This window comes from Ooceraea biroi, chromosome 8 (assembly GCF_003672135.1).
Source record: "Ooceraea biroi isolate clonal line C1 chromosome 8, Obir_v5.4, whole genome shotgun sequence".
In the NCBI taxonomy this organism is placed as follows: domain Eukaryota; kingdom Metazoa; phylum Arthropoda; class Insecta; order Hymenoptera; family Formicidae; genus Ooceraea; species Ooceraea biroi.
In genome coordinates this window covers 8510263-8529610 of record NC_039513.1, presented here as the reverse complement: position 1 = coordinate 8529610, position 19348 = coordinate 8510263, and the positions used below count along the sequence as shown (strand labels likewise).

General features: G+C 48.4%; 1 protein-coding gene across 9 annotated transcripts in view; it reads left to right on the top strand.

The window, feature by feature from the left end:
- LOC105275687 (Down syndrome cell adhesion molecule-like protein Dscam2) overlaps positions 1–19348 on the top strand; it is a 98384-nt gene that overhangs the window by 66812 nt on the left and 12224 nt on the right. For 5 of the 9 annotated variants that reach the window (XR_003406866.1, XM_026971588.1, XM_026971587.1 and 2 more), the window contains exons 4-13: positions 1220–1366; positions 1468–1585; positions 5459–5620; positions 6789–7072; positions 10896–11043; positions 12191–12342; positions 12727–12999; positions 14756–15055; positions 18258–18377; positions 18549–18722. Coding sequence is in view for 8 of the 9 variants with exons in the window: in XM_026971588.1 (XP_026827389.1) it covers positions 1220–1366; positions 1468–1585; positions 5459–5620; positions 6789–7072; positions 10896–11043; positions 12191–12342; positions 12727–12999; positions 14756–15055; positions 18258–18377; positions 18549–18722 (1878 nt within the window). In the remaining variant the exon portion in view is untranslated. Of the gene's footprint in view, positions 1–1219; positions 1367–1467; positions 1586–5458; positions 5621–6788; positions 7073–10895; positions 11044–12190; positions 12343–12726; positions 13000–13338; positions 13624–14755; positions 15056–18257; positions 18378–18548; positions 18723–19348 lie in introns of all 9 variants that reach the window. The other 4 variants (XM_011332711.3, XM_011332706.2, XM_026971591.1 and 1 more) reach the window with 2 other exon arrangements.

The window sequence follows — 19348 nt, the reverse complement described above, 5'->3', positions numbered from 1 at the left end:
TCACCGCTGACGAGAAATATTTTGACAGTGGACACCACGACGTATGCGAACCCAATTTTGCTTATCAAAATTAGCAATTTTCGGTCTCTGTAATCGGAGCTCTGACGTCGTATCGAGATTTTTTATTGATAACGAGGTAACTTTTTCTGTCTTTTCAATAAAGTGAGAATAACTTGGGGAAACGTGAACTTGACTTTAGCCCACTTTGCGTTTCAAAGCTCGGTATAAAATTTGATATTCATGATTTCATATTCAGACTGTGATACTCGGTACGTGTAAGGCACGCGAATAACACGAAATAGCGGTCGTGCACGTAGCGCACGGATTTAATCGCGGAATTCGTAGATTCCGAAGAGCTAAAGATGCGAGTTTCTGAGTTCAGGCTTCGCAACTGTTTAGGATAATCGTGGTCGTTAAGCGTTGTGCCCGGGCTTATCTAAGGAAACCCGGAGCTCAGAGCTCCGGCAAGAAAACGGTACCCCTACGTCACGTAGATCGGACAAGGGTGGGACCACGGAATTAGCGTAATTATCGTGCGGGCAAGCGCGGCCGCGCCCGAAAATATCGTAATCCGTGATGCGACGCGTTATCGCGATCGTTAAAGATAACCGACACGAGGTTTATCGGGAAACACTGATCCCAATTATTGCCGCCGCGCATTCGATATGAATAATACGCCGGGATTAGGAAGTCGTGCATTATTCATGCACTCTAAGCGGAACTCCATCGTGGCGTTGTTGCGGGCCCGCGAGTTCCCCCATCTGACTGCGCCGCGAAACGAATACCTACGTATACATAATAATAAAAGAAAAATTGATATAACATCCATTAGATTGGATTAATCATTAGAGGGTAATATATACAGGAAGTTTAAACAATAATAAAATGTAGTGAATATAATGGAAGCAAACAAAAAAAGAACAAAATCATTTATTTAGTTATGCTCCAGACAAAACTTTTTTCCAAAAATTAACAAAAATGCCAATTAGCAATATTTCTCGTGAAATCGGATTTTCTTTTCCTCCTCTGCTGTTAGCAGAAATTTGTTAAAAACAACATATCCAGCTCTGAAAGTTTAATAAGTAGCATATAAAACTGGAAACTAGGTTTAGTAGAAAAAAAGAAAGAGACATCTGCCTCTAGGATATTTCATACACCGCACGACTTTCCTCGATATGTTTGACATTTCACGATGGCTTTCGATCGCGACATTTTCTAGACGGCAAGTACCACCTGCTTCCCACGGGAGAGCTTCTGGTGCACAGCCTCGAGTTCAGCGACCAGCTGAACGGCTACAGATGCCGCACGATGCACCGTCTCACGAGACAAGTGGTCGTTAGTTCTATGGCCAACATTAGGATAGCAGGTGAGTCTCGGCAACGCCGATAAGTTTCGAAGGAAACTGCTCCGCGCTACGCTGGAAACGCTGTTTGTGACGCGCCGAGTTTTCTGCATTCTGCTTCACAGATCACAGAGGCGTAATGCCTCCCGTGATACTCGAAAACTCCGGCGTCGTTCACGTCGCCCAGGACGAATCGACGTCGTTAGTCTGCGTGGCGCAAGCCTGCCCCTCTCCTGAATACCGGTAAGTGTCAGCGAAAATCCTCTCCGCACGCGCGATCGCGAGAGAAAGGGGGGGCAAGTACTTTCCGATACACGTTGAAGTCATGATTGTTAAAAACCTTTCATTTTCCAAATTCTTCTTTACATAAAAGAAATAAAAGATGTTTTTTATGTAAGCAAATAAAGTCGACTGACAAGAGAAATCTCATAAAATTAAATTGCTAGATCATCGCGCGGATTTTTTCTGAAAGTCTGTTTCTTTGCTGCATCGAGGCATCAAGCGTATCGTGACGAAAACTGAATTCCTTTCATTTTATATCAACACGTAAGATGCGCAATGACAATATTACTCACTGCGGATACGAAAACACACATGGAAAAAGATCTGATCTGATCTGACGATCCCTACGACGATCGCTGGTCGAATCGGGTCGTCGAAAAGCGCCCATGCACAATGTGCGAGCGTAGTACCGCGCGCTTCGGGAGACTCGCGCGTAGAGGTAGGTCAGTGAACGAGCTTCCGGGGACACGCGAGCACGTGCGGACGTGATCAGCTGATCGGGACTGATCGGCCTCAGTCCAGTCCGATCTGATGGTGAGAGCTAGAAAGCGATCGCTGGAAAGTCGAGCGAGCCTCTCACACGACAGGAATGTCGGAGGGACTTTTACCGGCGTGAAATATCGAGTGAAATGCTAAACGAGTCGCGAGCCAGAAGCGCATCGTTATACGTCACGTTACAGCGGAGATACACTGCCAGGCAGAATAACCGTCGTGTTAAGTAATATCCACTGTCGTATTAATAATGCCCGCTGTTTCACATGAAGAGGTCTCGTGATACCGCGTATCGGGGCTGTAACAGGAGAGGAACGGCAGCCCGCAACTCTGTCCATTATGAAGTAATATTGCCGCTGCAGAGAGGGAGAAGGAACATGAATCCGACCTGACGCTCTGTCGTCCACTTATCAGAGTCAGAGAGGAAGAAGAGAGAGAGAGGAAGCGAGAAAGAGAGAAAGAGAATGTCGTCTCTCGAACCGAATCTCCGTGCCGGATGACACAAAGACGAGTGCGAGTGCCTTTGTGCGCCGGAAATCGACACTCGTGGAACGAGCAAACGCGAGCCTATCGTTTCATACACGACGCTTCTTTGAGCCGGCTCTCTCGACTCCCCCGTGGATGGGGAGAGCGAAAGGGGGTAGTTCTACGAGAATCTAAATCCTTCCCTTTAATCCTTTCCCTCTCCCCGGCCGGCCCTGAGAAATTACGATCGAATCCCGCGGAAGTGTGAGAAAGGACGCGAGGGAAAAGGGCGGACGATGCGCTCGGCGAGAAACGGAGGAGGAAAAAGGCGAAGACGAGCGACGAAGTGCTCCAAAGAGATCGGAACGGAGAGGAGAGGAAAGGGTGAGATTTTGATCGGGGAAAAGTGGGAGCACTCGATCGTAAAGCTTCGCGAGAGGGTGGCACAATCGGAAGCTCTCCATGTCGCTCGAGTCGGGGAAGAAGAGAGAGAGAGAGGGTGTGCAAGGGACTCGCTCTTGTCGGTGCGCAACTCGGCGTTTTCCGCCGAGCGAGTTTTCCCGTCTCTCCACCACAGGCTACAATCGAATGGCGTACTTTATCTTTTGCCACTTTGCAGAGCGGGGAATTTGACAAACGGTCTTTTACCTGCCTGCGCGTTTTCGACGTTACCCCCGATACGCGACGCCGCGATTCCGCCCGCGTTTCGGGAGAAATATTTGCGCGTTTGTCGCGCAAACGAATTGCGCCTGTACGCAAAAGACAAGTTCAAATAACAGCATAAAACTTTAGGAGAATGGAAGAGAAGGATGATGAGATAAAGAGGCCGCGTTTCTCGACTCGTTGAGCACCACGCTTGTAATCGGAACTTTAATAAAAAAGAATCTTACGCAAAGAATATTTCCAAGGGACAAAGTGCGGCTGGGCGGTTGGTCGGAACAATCTACAGTTTGGCGTGCGGGATGAAAGACACCGTGTCCGCCGTTCTCCTTGCTTCCGGGACCGCGAGATGTAGCCCGGCAAATGCTCGACGGAATGAAAATTTATTGGCAATATCGCGACACGGCCAGGCGAGGCCGCAGGCCGTAGCTCTTCTATGAAAAATACATTCACGTAATACGTTTCAAGTTGGCCGCTTCTCTCCCCCGGGCCGGGGGCGGTCGATTGTCTCGGCGAGATCGAAACGCGTGTACCGGCGATTCTCGCTCGTGAAATACTACCGCGTTATTAAGACCCGCATATGCAGGAGGGGGAGAGGGGTGCCCGCCCGCCCCCGACGAATGCATTATGCGAATTTATATGTGCACATACGCGGCTGCATCGTAAATTCGCCGCGGGTTATATGCGACGCCGATACACGCCGCGCCGATATATCGCGCGAGTAACAGCCACCCGCTTCGATTGGCGCGGCCGATCGAACGCGCCCGGACAAATCGCACGGATGAGACTCCCCGGAACTCGAGGGAATTTATTGAATTCCCGTGGACACGCGCAACTTTTAAGTACTTTCGCGACACGCCGTGTAGCCGTAGCTTGCAAACTTCTCAAGTTCTCCTAACGACTCGACGATCCGACTCCGCGATCGACCAACTTCCCGACTGAATCTTTTACGCGAACGATTCAGATGGTGGTAGTAATCTTATTCAGTGTTGGATGTAACGAGCACACTTTGGATCTAATACGACGCTCTTGTTAAAAAAATTCAATAATCCTGAGCTGATATTCAGTTACTAAATGTAGACGTCCCGTTTTCCAAGCGGAGCTTTCTCGCATTGCACTGCAAAACTTTATTATTTTATAAGCATTTCCATTTTTATTAATATTTATTGTCGTAAATATTGTTCCACCGATGATGCTTCTCTCTGCATTTTTGTAATTTAATTAAAAGTTCTTTTGCTGCCAGAGAGCATAAGCATTTTTGGAAACAATCCGAGTTCTCTCGTGGACCACTCAATTCTTTGTTGTCTGCATGGTTCTCGAGTTTCTATCGTGAAAATTTCTCCGCAAGGGTCGTTAAATTTTTGATCCTGCGCTAGAGAAATGTGAAACGAAATACTTCCGCGGGTCATGGATGAGCGTAAAAGACGAAGAGGACCTCCTTGTGCCTCTGATCCGAGCGATTCAAAGTCTGAACACGCTGCGATCGGAAACTGTCAGTGACTCCAGAGAGAGAGAGAGAGAGGAGGAAGACAGAGCAGCAGGAGTATCCGAGGATAAACGCCCGCTGGATGTCAGGTCGACGTCGTTTCTAGGTCGACGTATCCGAAAAGCCAACGAAATTGAACTGCTCTCGTACCCCGTCCGCCTGCCGGCGGCTCTTTGCTGCGCCAACTGCTTTGCTTTTCGATGAAAAATTATTCCTCAACGAGGCAGAGCGCGAGAGACAGGAGGAGAGGACACGACAAAGTGACAGAGAGGAAGAGAGATAAACGGAGAGCAAACTGGAGACTGTATAAATCACGTTTTCTCTCCCTCTCTCTCTCTTTCCGACACTTGAGCCTGATCACACTGCGATGACTCCGTCGAAAATCGATCATGTAACAAACTTAGCGAAGCCCGCCAACCTCACATTTCCGATGCGCGATCGATAAAAGCGACAACACAATTTGTGTCATGATACGCGAGTGATGCCGTACAGCGTCGTCAACTTTTTTAGTATCCGTTCATGATCCTTATTTATACTTTATCTTTATTTCTCAATCGTCGGATATTTAATACACTTTCCGATCGTAACGACAGATTAACAACAGATGCATCGCAAACATAATTTTCCTGTGCAAACGAAGGACGTTTTATGAACGTTTGCTGGGGAAAAACGTAATAACGCTCGCGAGAGTGTTATTACGTTGAAAGCATTTTCGATGCTTCCGCTTGCAGGTGGTACGCGCAAACGGGCGCAGAACCGATGTTGGTGCTCTCTGGACCCAAGACCAGGCTGCTGGGTTCTGTGCTAGCCATCGAGGCGGTAACATTGGAGGATAGTGGCGTGTACCGCTGTTCCGCTTCCAATTCTGGTGGTGAAGCAAGCGCCGAGATCAGGTAACGGGGATTAAAAACGGAAAACATTGAAAAACTATCAGTTACATCGGAAAGCATTTACCTTGTTTTTCCAAAATGGCACTTTACGAATAAGTAAACTACTAAATATCACATATAAAATCATTCGGTAAATATTCACTTATGGTCAGCACCCGCAAATGTCAATGACCTTGACATATGTTATAGAGGTCATCATTCTAAATAACCTTCTGCAAGTTTTAGCCGTCGCTCGTTGTTTATTAAAAAGTTATTAACAAAAAAAGTTCAATGATTTCGCACGACTTTTCAGCTGTCCACGCGAAGCAAGAACATGATATTGACATATATTACAAAGGTCGCTTTCTCGAATAACCCGCACTAGGTTTTAGTCGTCGATCGTTGTTTATTAAAAAGTTATTAACAAAAGAAGTCGAAAATGTAATAGTTATTTTGAATATTCAAAGACATAAACGACGAATATGTATATGAACGAAGGAAGGAAAGTCATTTAAAGCAGTGAATCGTTGATATTTAGAATAGTTTGTTTTAATATAAGTACAAAGTATTCTCTGCTTTAACCTAACCTAACCTAACCTAACCTAAGTTTTTAAGTAAGGTCCTTTAGAGAAAATCTTTGAACTACGATAAATAAAAACTTGGAATATCGAATAGATTACTACGTCATAGATAAACACGACTGTTCCTCATTTATAACTCTCCTATACCAACTATTCTCTGCTTTAATAAAAACATATATTAATGATTCACTGCTTTAAATGATTTTCCTTTGTTCATACATGTACTATTTTACATACACATTGGTAATTTATGCCCGATCCCGTGTGTTCCGCCAATAATTGTAGTCAAAGGGTATGTCCTTGACAATATAAATTTAATGAAAATCCTTACCATGTACATGGTGTCCAATAATTACGTATAATTTGTAAGATTTATTTTGTTAATAACTTTTTAATGAACAGTGAGCGACGGCTAAAACTTGTTGCCTGTTACTCAGAAAGGTTACCTCTATAACATATGTCAAGGTCATTGACATTTGCGAGTGCTGACCAAAAGTGAATATTTACCAATCATTCTTTGTTGATCGTGCACCATCATGTCGTCGTTATTGATGCCGCGAGTGACACGCGACTCGTGCAAAGTTACATTGATATTTTTATTATAATTTCAGACTGATCGTGACGGCGCCGCTCCACGTGGAAGTGACACCCCCCTTGCTCAGCGTGCACTTGGGAGGCAACGCTGAGTTCCGATGCGAGGTTAGCACGCACCCCCAAGCTGGACCGCATTTTATCACGTGGTACAAGGACGGTCGGCAACTTCCAGGGACAGGAAGGCAATCGGAATTGCTGAGGCTCAACGGAATCGGACGGGAGGACCGCGGCATGTATCAGTGCATCGTGAGACGATCGGAAGGCGACACGGCTCAGGCGTCGGCGGAACTTCAACTGGGCGGTATATAAATACTCCTTACTTGAATTATTAACTCGAATTAATCATCATTTCATGAACGTCGCACGATTTCCCGATGAAATTAAGTCAAGCTCGAATTTTGGAGCAGACTCGAAAGAGGAATCTTTTCCAAATAAAGTATCGGCGATAGAATCCCAAAAATAACGGCGCATGATTAATGTCAATAGAGTATTTTCGCCCTTCTGTGCTCCAAAAGCTTTAAACATTATCGGAATAATTAAGGACGACAATCACTTTCCACAATTGAATTCAAATCGCTCAACCTACTTAAATTCGTCAACTAAAGTGCAAACGAGGAGCCTTTTTAATTACGACGCGATCGAATATGGAGAACTTCAGCACGACTTCGGCGAGGAATAATGTGATGCAGATAAGAGCGGTTACCCCACGCGAAACCGGCGAAGAGACAACGCGCCGCTTCAGCACGAGACATCCGGTCCATTAAATACGCCGTTAATGGCCCGACGTAACGATCGTTCGCGCTTCGCGGCATCGCGCGGAAAGTACTAATAACACCGCTCCGATCACGAGTGCAGCATCATCCCCAGAGATCCCGTAATAATAATGGGGACGCCCGGTACCGGGGTGGCCCGATCTCCTCCCGCCCGGATATTGACCCGTATCTCTCCGTCTCCCTCTCTCCCTCTTCCTCCCTTTCTCTATCTATCTATCTGTCTTCTGCTCCTTCTCTTTTGCCGTTCTCTCTCTCTCTCGTGCTCGCGTCATCGTCGAAATGTGCCGTCAAAGGTGTCCCAGCAAGAGGAGAAGACATCGCCAGCACCGATCGGCAGCCCGCGTTATACTATCTATCGAATTACACAGAACTCGATTACTCGGCAAAGAGGCGGCGGCCACCCGCGCGCCGAGCAGGCTGCTCCAAGGGATCGTGAGGCGGGGGGAGGAAGGCCACCCCTTTGAAGCGGAGAGGCCTTCTTTTGCAGCGCTTTACCTCATTTCGCAGACCGCTCGCGCGCCCCTCCCCCGCACCCTCTCCCGCTCCTATCCTCATGTACCCTCTCGCAGCACCCACCCCGCTCCCCCTGCGCCCGTCACGGCCATCGACCAAAACATTAACCGATCCCTCGAATGTAAGTTTAAGATAAATCCGCTTCGCGTTCGGCATACAGGGTTTTACAACTGTAATTACAGAAATGTTTAATACCGTGAATCGTAGAAACAATTTTCGCGTGAATTAAGCTACGCTGGTACGAGGAAGCGACGGAACTTCGCTCGTCCGCAGACTCGCTCTTTCTACCCTTCGCTGTCCTATTCACCCCATCGCAGCAGACCACGCTTCAGCAGAGATTCAATTCGGTATTTCGCTTCCGGCGCATTCAATGCTGTTGAAAATTTCAGAAAAAAGTCATTCGCGCGAACGGCGCCGTGAAACATTTGCGGGTCATGAAAAATTCGTCGAGCAATCCGTCGTTAATAGTTAACGCGCCGCGAAGGAGACCGGGCACACCCTGCGTAGCTAGAGGTTCTGACGCGGATAGCAAGGGCCGGGCGACCATCAGGGAGAAAGGAGGGCCTTTGAAACAACAATGAAGTTAGCGTCTCTCGCTCGTCAGCGTCAGTAATGCACAGAATTTACGTCAAAGAGAATTCGAGCGGAGCGAGCGACTGACGACGACGGACAGAGCATCCCGCGAGTAAGGGAGGGAGATGAAGCGATCGCCGATGCAATTTCGCCGCGAGCGTGAGAAAGAGAATGAGGGGGCGAGAGAAAAGCTCCGGCTCGGCGCACGGCCGGAGCGGAGCGGCTGCAGAAAAAGCCATTTCCGAGGTCGGAGGCCGGCGAGCCACCCCTTTCCCGCTTGCTACCCCTCGGCTGTTGCGCGCCTCAGCAAATTGCGCGAAATGCATTCTGCGATTTTCGAGCACCGCCGTCACTCGCACGTGAAATCTGCCTCGGAGCGAAATGTGCGCGCGATTAGCGGACGTCGGTCCGCTCGCCGCGCTACCGATCGCGCGACTGTTTTACGAGATAATCGGGGTAATCAGGGGAAGATCGTGCGAAGCGCGAAACGTCGTCGACGCCTATGCAGCTCACCGAGACTGCCGATTATTGGTAATTCAGCGATGGACCAAAAAAAAGAAGCAAACGCGAGGAAAAAAGTACGGGTCGGACGGCAGAATCGACTTTCATGGGACTGTTTCGCTCGTTTCCTCGAACTCGTGCCGGGAAATCAACGTAATGCACACGAATCTCACGAGCGTGGCGCATCGTCGCGGTATTGTGCCGATGAAACGTTTCGCCCACTGCACTTTTGCGCGGCGGAGCAAACGCGAGTTCTATGGTGCACGACAGAATAGGAACGGTGGCAGAAAAGTCATTTCCTCGGAACGAACAGAACTGCCAAATTACTCAAAATGAATTCCTCATGTTTCAAGCGAAGCAGCAATACGCGCACTCCCTCCCTCTCTCTCTCTCTCTCTCTCTCTCCCCCTCTTTCTCTTTCTTTCTTTTGTAACACGTTTTTACCAATTCGACTAACATCCGAGTGCTTCAATTTGCCGTTTTTATATTGGTCCGTCGGAAATAGTCGCGGCGACATCGAATTCCTGCAAATAAAAGTATAAATCCAATTACTTTCATTGTGGTGGATTCTTCTTTCTTTTTTTGCTGTAAAAAAGAATAGCGGGTTTTACATCCGAGTAATTATGCACGGAATACTCATCGATATTTTTACCGACTTCCGCTACCGCCGATGTCGTCTCGTCCGACAGCTGATGGATACTTCGACGGATACCGCGCGACGATGGATATTAATCGCGAGACGTACAATCAACGGAAAAGCGACGATAGGACTTTCTCATTGAATGGCGAACGTCCTTTCTCTCTATCACTCTCTCTTTCTCTTTCGCGAAGACATTGTAATGCCAGGCATCGGTCGCCATTACCGTCACTTAAAATTCCATTTCATCGACCGGAAGGTGGAAGAGGCCTTCTGCGATGTCGCGTCGGGCGCGCTGATGATCGCTGGGAGGCATCGAGACGGGATTCATCAATTCGCGCACGGGCTCGCGAGCACGAGGAGCACCGAGAATCCGGCATTCATCCGGCCGACGACGAGATCGTCGCCTTCCTCCCTTCCTCGTGAGTGGCAGACGTGCATCCCCGGTTTCCACCCCCTTCTCGCACCGCTTTTTTAATGACGACGAAATCGACATTTTTCAGCGTGTTGTCCGCAGAAACGTCGACGGCGAAGAGAGAGAATATCCGCGCGGCCCTTCCGTGATGGCGAATCCATTGTCTCTCTCTCTCCATCTCTCTCGCGTATTTCATCGCGATGTGCGTTGGGCGTGGCGGCTTTCAGGATCAGGATATCGTGGCTCGCACTCGGCTCTTTCTTTCCGCGGCGCGCTCGTAACCCCTCGCTTAACCCCCGCCCGCAGCGGTGGCACACTCGCGCTTTTATTGTCGGTGCTCGCGCGTGGATTACATCGGTAATCCACATTTTCACGAGCGGGATAAATACAGATACGAAGGGATAAAGCTGCCCCGAGCTCAGGAATCTTCAAGCGCTCTCGGTTTGTAAGATAAACATGGGAATATTTTTAAGATGATTTTTAAGAGAGCGAAGAGGGTGGTTTCGAGGTCCACGAGATCGAGCTTGCGTTAATTCCGCACTCGGAATCTGTTTTCTTCCTTTTCTCTTTTTAATTCCGAACGATACCTCTCTCTGCTGAGTTTGCGGGTGCGTTTTCACGTTTCCGGCGACTTTGATTAACGGTAACGGTTAGCGGCATAAATTCGTTCTCCGCCATGTAATTAAGCTCGCCTTACATGTTAACGTTCCAGACGCGCCGCCGGTGCTCCTCTACTCGTTCATCGAGCAGACGCTGCAACCTGGACCCGCCGTGTCCTTAAAATGCTCTGCCGCGGGAAACCCTACACCTCAGGTATCATGGGCGTTGGATGGTTTTCCCTTACCAACTGGTAATGGAAGGTAAGCTCGCTCCAGTTCTCCGAAATGGCCTACATTTATGTCGATACGCTACACGCTCGCCTTTTGGAACTTGGTATCTTGTAATTCACTGATGCGGCTAACGATCCCTCCTGAAAGGCGAGAGAAAAGAAAAGGATCGGGAAGAAAAGGAGGATATCGATGTCGTCATTCGCGCGTTTTTCTCGAATGCCATTACGACGACGTAGTATCGTTAACGTCGTCTCGTCGCGAGCCACGCGACCACCTCAAAGAGCACCATCAGCAATGAGTAAGGAACATCGACGCTCAACCGTTCCTCGTTTCCGACATCGAGCGGAAGAAGAGGAGGCGGCCGTCAAGTGCCGCCCGGAAATACCCTAAACGTCACTTAACGCCGCTATCGTAATTGAATCGTAATTCCTGACGGTGTCACTTCGCGATCGTACATGCATGCACGGGCAATATCCTCCCGTAATATCTCCCGGGCGAGAAACGGAGAATATTTATCGCGACGACGTAAACCGCTCTGCGACAGGGGTGGCCGCGTCGTTGGACGTACGCGATCACGCCACGTGCAAGTTTAACGACTGATCGGCATAAAGGACCCAGCATCCCGCGGACCCCGCCGTATCCCGTTTTATCGCTTTCTACCCCGCGCAACCCTCCGTTCGGACGCCGGTTTCCCCGCGGCTATGGGCTCCGTTTCCCGCCCCGTTTCCGGCTGATCGAGATGGCAAATTCTGCACCGGCGTGCGTGCAACGATAACGCCGGGGATTCGCGTTCTCGCCGTGAGATTCACGAGACCGACGAGTTCGCGGCGTGCCGTCAGATCGATAGCGGATTCGAGCGCGAAATAATGTTCCTCGAGAGGAATAACGCTCCGCGGCTGCCTCGCCGCGTCGTCGTCGTCGCGACGCGGTTTTATTGCGTTCTCCTTCTCGCGTACAAGCCGTTTCGCTCACGGTTTTTAGTACGTCGCTATTGCGATGGCGGAAACGTTACTACGTCGATACTGCTATTAAATATAAAAAATCCGGGTTTTTTTTATTTGCGGGAGAAATACGAATGTCACGCGAAACGCAATTCCCGGCTCATAAATTTGATGAGCGCGACAGATTACTTCATAAATTGTTTTTTGAATAAAACACTCGTTGATTGTTACGCAAGGTTCGTCATCGGTCAATACGTGACGGTGCACGGCGACGTCATATCTCACGTCAACATAAGCCACGTCATGGTGGAGGACGGTGGCGAATATTCCTGCACCGCCGAAAATCGCGCGGGAAAGGTGACACATGCCGCGCGGTTGAACGTTTACGGTGCGTAACCGCTAATTATTCTCATATGTAATACAAAATAAATTACAGTTAATTACCGCGTCAGAATTGACCGCGCCGCACGAGTACGAGTACGTGCGGTCCACCTCTCGATTTTTGATAATTTTTGACGCATGATTACATTCCTCTGCCCGAAATGAAAATCCACCAGCCCGCTCACGGCGTCCGCTTGTCGCGCGATCGCAAATTGAATTAAAATGCTGCTGATATAAATTTTGATTGATGTTAGAGAAGCGAGACACTGCCATAAACCAGAAATTGTGATCTCGCGATAACCGGATACTTCCCTTTGTCGACGCAACCTCATTACGTCCGCGCGAGATCCACTCTCGAGCAGAATATGTAAACGAGGAAATCTCCGTCCAGGACTTCCGTACATACGCCTGATCCCGAAAGTGACCGCTGTCGCCGGCGAGACCCTGCGCCTGAAGTGTCCGGTGGCCGGATATCCGATCGAGGAGATCAAGTGGGAGCGAGCGAATCGCGAGTTACCGGACGACCTGCGGCAGAAGGTGCTCCTGGACGGCACTCTGATAATCAGCAGCGTGCAGAAGGAGGGCGACGCGGGCGTGTACACTTGCTGGGCGAGGAACAAGCAGGGCCACAGCGCCAGAAGATCCGGAGACGTCGCAGTGATCGGTAAGGCCTCGCTTCCGTTCTCCAGTTCCACGACGATTTGTCACAGGTAGGACTCACTCTGCGAGAATCGAGGAGGACGATCTGACGTCAAGATGAGGACGAGGACGATTCTGACGAGGTCTAAAGGACGATCCTGGGAAGTGCCGATCGGTCGGTTGGCCGCAAAGGACGAGGAAACGGAAACGGAGAGGTGTCGTATTCAGGGGGCCGGTAGATAAGATTTTAGGATTCCGCGGCAAAAGGAGGCGGAAACACGCGCGCGCCATGTTACCTACCGATTGTAGGAATCTAATGTGTCGCACGTGCGCTCACGAGCTCTCTCGTTGTTTATTATTCCAGTTCCCCCCAAAATTAGCCCGTTCACGGCAGATCGCGACCTGCACCTCGGCGAGCGCACCACCCTCACGTGCTCGGTGACGAGAGGCGATCTGCCGCTGTCCATCACGTGGCTCAAGGACGGACGCTCGATGGGGCCGTCGGAGCGCGTCACTGTCACCAATATGGACCAGTACAATAGCATACTGATGATTGAAAGTTTATCTCCAGATCACAACGGCAACTACTCGTGCGTGGCCCGTAACGTGGCCGCAGAGGTATCGCGCACGCAGCGGCTTGTGGTTCATGGTAATCCTCCTCTAGGCCCCCTACAATTTGCCCGACGACCGCCTGACAGCCCGAGTTTTGCGTGTGCGCGCGTGTGTGTCTGTTGCGCGCGTGCGAATCCACCAGCCTGGTCGGCCTCGAGAGAACGGACCGCGCTCGAGTGCGAGGAGAGAAACCGCCCTTAACGAGCGCCGATGTGCTTCCGGTTCGCGAGGATCAGGATACGCGCAAAATCGATCCGCACACGTAATCCGCGCTAATTTACCCTTAACGCACCGAGCGGCAGAAGACGAGCATCATCCGGCGGTGCCCTCGCAAGCGGTCCGTCACGAGGTCGTGCCGACGTCTCGCTACCAAGGAACGTAGAGACTTGGTGGCCTGTAATTAATGATTGCTCACGCTTAGCGTGACTCTTCCTTATGCACGATACCCGCCTCTACCTCTCCCACACGTCCTCGGAGGGAAGTCGCACTTGGGCTTCTCGAGAGCGACGCCGCGCGTTTCCTTCCGCATCGCGATGACGTCCGGTGATCCGTCGTTCGCGTCGCGCTTTTAATACCAGCCACGACGTGTCGTCGGTTTCGAGAAGCATGAAGGATCCTAAACAATGACGTATTCGAGGGCGAGGCTACGTACGATCGATGAAAAAGTCTCTCGAAGGAAGGAAATCGCGCGGTAGCTTCGAAAAGACGAACGAACGCTCGCTCTTACATCACGGAAAGGATCGGATGACGCGCGCAAGTGTGCGATGCCAATTTAAGTGTACAAGGTGTGAGGGCGTCAGGGGCAGGTCCGCGGCGGGGCCACCCTCTCTCTCCTCTACATTGCTACGTTACTATACTGCCTCTATTGTACATATTCTACATATATATACATATTATATTCTATATATATATATCTATACATATACATGGACGTACTACTGTCTATATGAAGCGGAAGCAACAGAAGTGAAATGAAATGGAAAAATATATATACACATACCGCCACCGTAAATCTATATATATATATTTATATATATTCATGCATATACATATATATATATACATAAAAAAGTACACATATACCTGGTATTACAAGGTTCTTGCGTTTTTGGTGCCATCTTTTTCTTGCTCTCACGTATGGTTCTCTCTTCTCTCTTGACCTTTTCCAGTACCCCCTATTATTGAGCCATTTACGTTCCAAGAGGGACTATCCGAGGGGATGCGGACGCGGACGGTGTGCGGGGTCGCGGCGGGAGACCCACCCCTAACCATATCCTGGCTGAAAGACGGCCAAAGTCCCTTTCCCCTGCCGCCGAATCTGGCATCCGTCGCAAACGTCTCCCAACTGGATTCCTACTCGAGCCTCCTCAGTATAACGAATCTCGCGGCCGAGCACTCCGGCGACTATACCTGCATCGCCGCGAACCCCGCCGCCGAGGTCAGGTACACGGCCAAGCTACAGGTAAAAGGTAACTAGATGATCGCCGACCCTTGTCCTTGCGCTCCTAACAATCGCCTCGCCAACCCTCGGTCGTTTCACCCCGACTTCAATTTCAAAGATTACATATGCAAGGAATGCTCTCTTCGAAATTTATCAAATTATCAATCGTCACGAAAAGTCACGAAGTAAAAGCATTAAGTTTTTCAATATCTCCTGATTTGTCAGTTGAATAAGATTGTATAAAAATTGTACCCCATACTTGTAACAATCGAACAATTGATTTTTATGGAATATTTTAATCTCGAGGTAACATCGAATATTCTAAGAGCAAATTCTCGTTTCGGTTTGTCACGCGCGCGTGCGCGCGCGTATTCGTAGTGTCACGAAATTTCGAGATTTGCCGGGGTCGAACGTCAACCTCTCCGTTCCGTAGCTCCCTGTCACCCAGCTCTCCAATCTCAGTCGTCATTTCATCATCCATCGCCATCGACATATCACGCTTATTGACTCGGTTCCCGCTTCATCATAGTTCATCGTAGCCGTGTTCTCGCCAGGACGTGACATTACGAGGGGCAGACAGAGACGAACCGTGGTCCGCATCGACCACGGTCGCTTAAAGATGATACTGCCGAATTTTCGAGCGATACAGCGCCGTTCACCCCCGGGCGAGATCACGATCATCACGCTCCCACGATCCCCGTATCCCACCACCCACCTGTCATCCACGATCTATCGAGCCCTCTTCCGCAAGTCCATTCCCGAGACTCTCCCTTCTTACCCGGACACAGTGTGTATTACATTTGCGTTGCTTTGGCTCTCTGGGAATGCGTCGGTATCTCGTGGACCCCCCGAGGTTTGCTTGACTTGACCAAATAATAAAGGTAACAGTTTGCACCTTTCCTTATTTTTTACTCGTTTCAACAACAACCACATCTACAACAACTACAACTACAACTACAACTACAGCATCAACTGCAGCTACAATATATATATTAAAAAAAAAAAAGAAAATAACTGATTGAATCAATGAGAACGGAAAAGAAAGATTTTTTCTGGCCTGTGCGTGCGTGCGTGTGTATGGGCATCAGTTCTTTATATTCGGCATGATTTCTCTTTATTAGTAGCTGTAGAACACTCCGTGCCTGCACATTTTACGTGTAAATATACATATTTCTGTGTATGTGTGTTTATCGAATTATATATCTATAATTATATTTATATATATATTATATATATAAACCGAACTATATATACATTTTGATCACACCCGAGTACGAGCACGTGCCACTACGCTCACGATCAATCTTCACCGATCTTTGCGCTGGCTCCTCTTTGGGCTCGTTGGAAGGCAACCTTCACTCACTTCTGCATGCGTTTCTTCACCACTGTTTCTCGCCTCTTTCTCTCTCTCTCTCTCTCTCTCTCACTCTCTTCTCTATTACCACACCGTCTCTTTCTCTCTGTCTGTCTGTCTGTCTGTCTGTCAGTCTGTCTGTCGCTCTTTCACTCTTTTACATTTCTTTTGTCGCGACGGGGACGAGGACGCTGGTCGCTCGCGCAAATCACGAGTACTTCGCTTTCCGCGCGGAAAGCGGAAGTAGTAACATGCGAGGAGCGCGATAAAGAGGTCTTAAATCCGACAGGAGCTATAACAGGTCTTAAAATCTCGGGCCCAAACGGCTGTAAAGACCCCGTAAAGAAGCGCGAGCGCGCGCTCCTCCGCCCCGTCGGTGACCGGTAATGTAGGCTAGTAGTACGTATATCATTAATGAAATTGGTACTTTATCGAACTAGTCGTTAGTCGCGGGTACTTATATATACATATTATTATTGTTATTATTATTATTATTATTCGCCTCCCTCACGAAATCCGCACCAAGACACTATCCCGCCCGTGCGTACCATTTTTCCGAGAGTTCTACTTGTTTCACGTGCCACCGTTTGGTCTCGAGTATATATATCTGTATACTCACGTTATATACATATATACATCTATATATCTATATCTATATCTATCTATATATATATTATATATTGTCGCACGCGATCGATGCGTGGCCGATATTTTGCCGTCTTGTAAAACGTTGGAAACTCCCACTCTCACAGTATCTCGCTTGTGCAGCGTTTTTTTTCTCTCTCTCTCTTTCTCTCACCACAGTAAGAAGTAGTACCTTTTTGCCAAACAATACACCGTACAAGAACTACCACCCCCTTCTGACGAGACTCATCGTCGAGAAATCGATGCGCGACGCAAAAAAATCACGCGCCGGGGCGCCGCGCGAACTCCGAGCGACCAAAAATCATACGTCTCTCTTCTACTTGTTCTACTTGTTCTTTTTTTCTCTTTTTTTTTTGTCTTCTCTCCCCCATGAGCTGAGAGCGCTATTATATGCGTATATTATATATTTTGTCGCGGCGCTATATCATAGGAAACACGCCTTCGTTTCGTTGTCCTTGTTGGTAGCTCCTAGGAGAGTTAACGTTGCAGATAATAGATGATCGATTGCCGTTACCCCCCTACCGCCCCTGTCACGTTCCTTGTACTCTCTGTTGCGGTGTTAAACATAGAGGTGAATTGTCTGCTACTGCCTGCGTGCGAATGACACGAGACTTTATATCAGTATATATATATATATATCTCTCTCAATATATATATATCGTTTGACACCCGCGAAATACGCCTCGCATCGATTCATGACCCCCTGACTCTCCAAACTCTGCCCCGCCCACGTACTTACCTTCATTCTCACTCTCTATCTTCTCTCAGTATCTTTATCAGTTTCTTCTCTCATCACGCTAACGAGCCGCGTGTATCGCGTACGTCACGAGAGTAAAAAAAAATAAGAAAAAAAAGGAAAAAAGAAAATAGAGTACGGGAATAGAGAGAGAGTGCGCGCGTTCCGGGGGACCGAGACGGGAAAGAACGACGTAGCTTTGCGTGGCGCCGTGGTTACCGTTTCTTCCTCTCTTTCTCGCTTTTTCCACGGCAGTTTTATCGGTTCGCTTGAGATCCGATCTCTCTTTGACGCGCGATTGGAATCGCAACGCGACTCGGAACGAACGTCCCTTTCGTTTTTTTTCGCGCCGCGCGCTCTTTTTCCACGACTCTCTCTATCGTGAAAACGTACCTGTCTGTAAATCGCTAACGACCAGTAGAGCAAGACACGATAAGTTTTGTACGCTCGGCTCCACGATGGATCTGTGTAAAGCGGGTCTCTCTGACGTTCCAGTGCCGCCGAGATGGATCGTCGAGCCGACCGACGTGAGCGTCGAGCGGAATCGCCACGTCGCGCTGCACTGCCAGGCACAGGGCGTCCCGACGCCGACGATCGTCTGGAAAAAGGCCACTGGTAAGATCATCCTCAGCGAAATAATCTTCGTGTACAAATATTCACGAGTATACACGGCGAAATGTGACAAATGTTCTCAAATATTTTCATATTCTCTTTCCGCGACGTTGTTTCTTCCGAGGAGAACAACCTCTTATCATCAGGTAAATTTTCATTCTCTTTTTCTTGCAGGAAGCAAGGCCGGTGATTACGAGGAGTTGCGCGAAAGAACGTATACGAAAATCCTCAGTAACGGCACTCTCCTGCTGCAACACGTGAAAGAAGACAGGGAGGGTTTCTACCTGTGCCACGCGAGCAACGGCATAGGGAGCGGTCTCGGCAAAGTCGTGCAATTAAAAGTCAATTGTAAGTATACTCGAGAGCAACGCGATCGATATGCTACTCGAAAACATCGAGGAAATGACGTTTCGCATTATGGATTTATATATATATACAGGGTGTCCCGGGTTTTAACCGACAAACTGCGGGAGCATATTCTACTAGTGGAAATAAGAAAAAATTCTTATATCGAGTTTGCTTAGAAATGCTTTATTACAAAGTTATAAACCAATATTCAAAAGAAATATCAGATAAGTAACAACGGAACATAGTGTAGATGTTTATGTTACGTGTATTCACATGTATTCATGTTCACTATGTTGAAACGATTCAGTATGATTGTTACTTTCACAACAGTAGCTGTTAGATTTCAATCGTCGTGTCAACTAGCAATTACTATCAGAATGCCAAAAGTGTTTTCAAATGAGGAATACACCGATATTCATTTCGTGTACGGATTCTGTGACGGAAATGCACGAGCTGCCGTACGAGAGTATCAACGTAGATTTCCTAACAGGAGAGTATCAGATAGATTTAAAGCAACGAATTACTAATTCAGTTACTGAGATGCAACAAAATTTTCAGGAATGTCGTACCGTAACAAATTCTGTACTACGTCGATGTCTAGCTTGTATCGATGTGCAAGGACAACA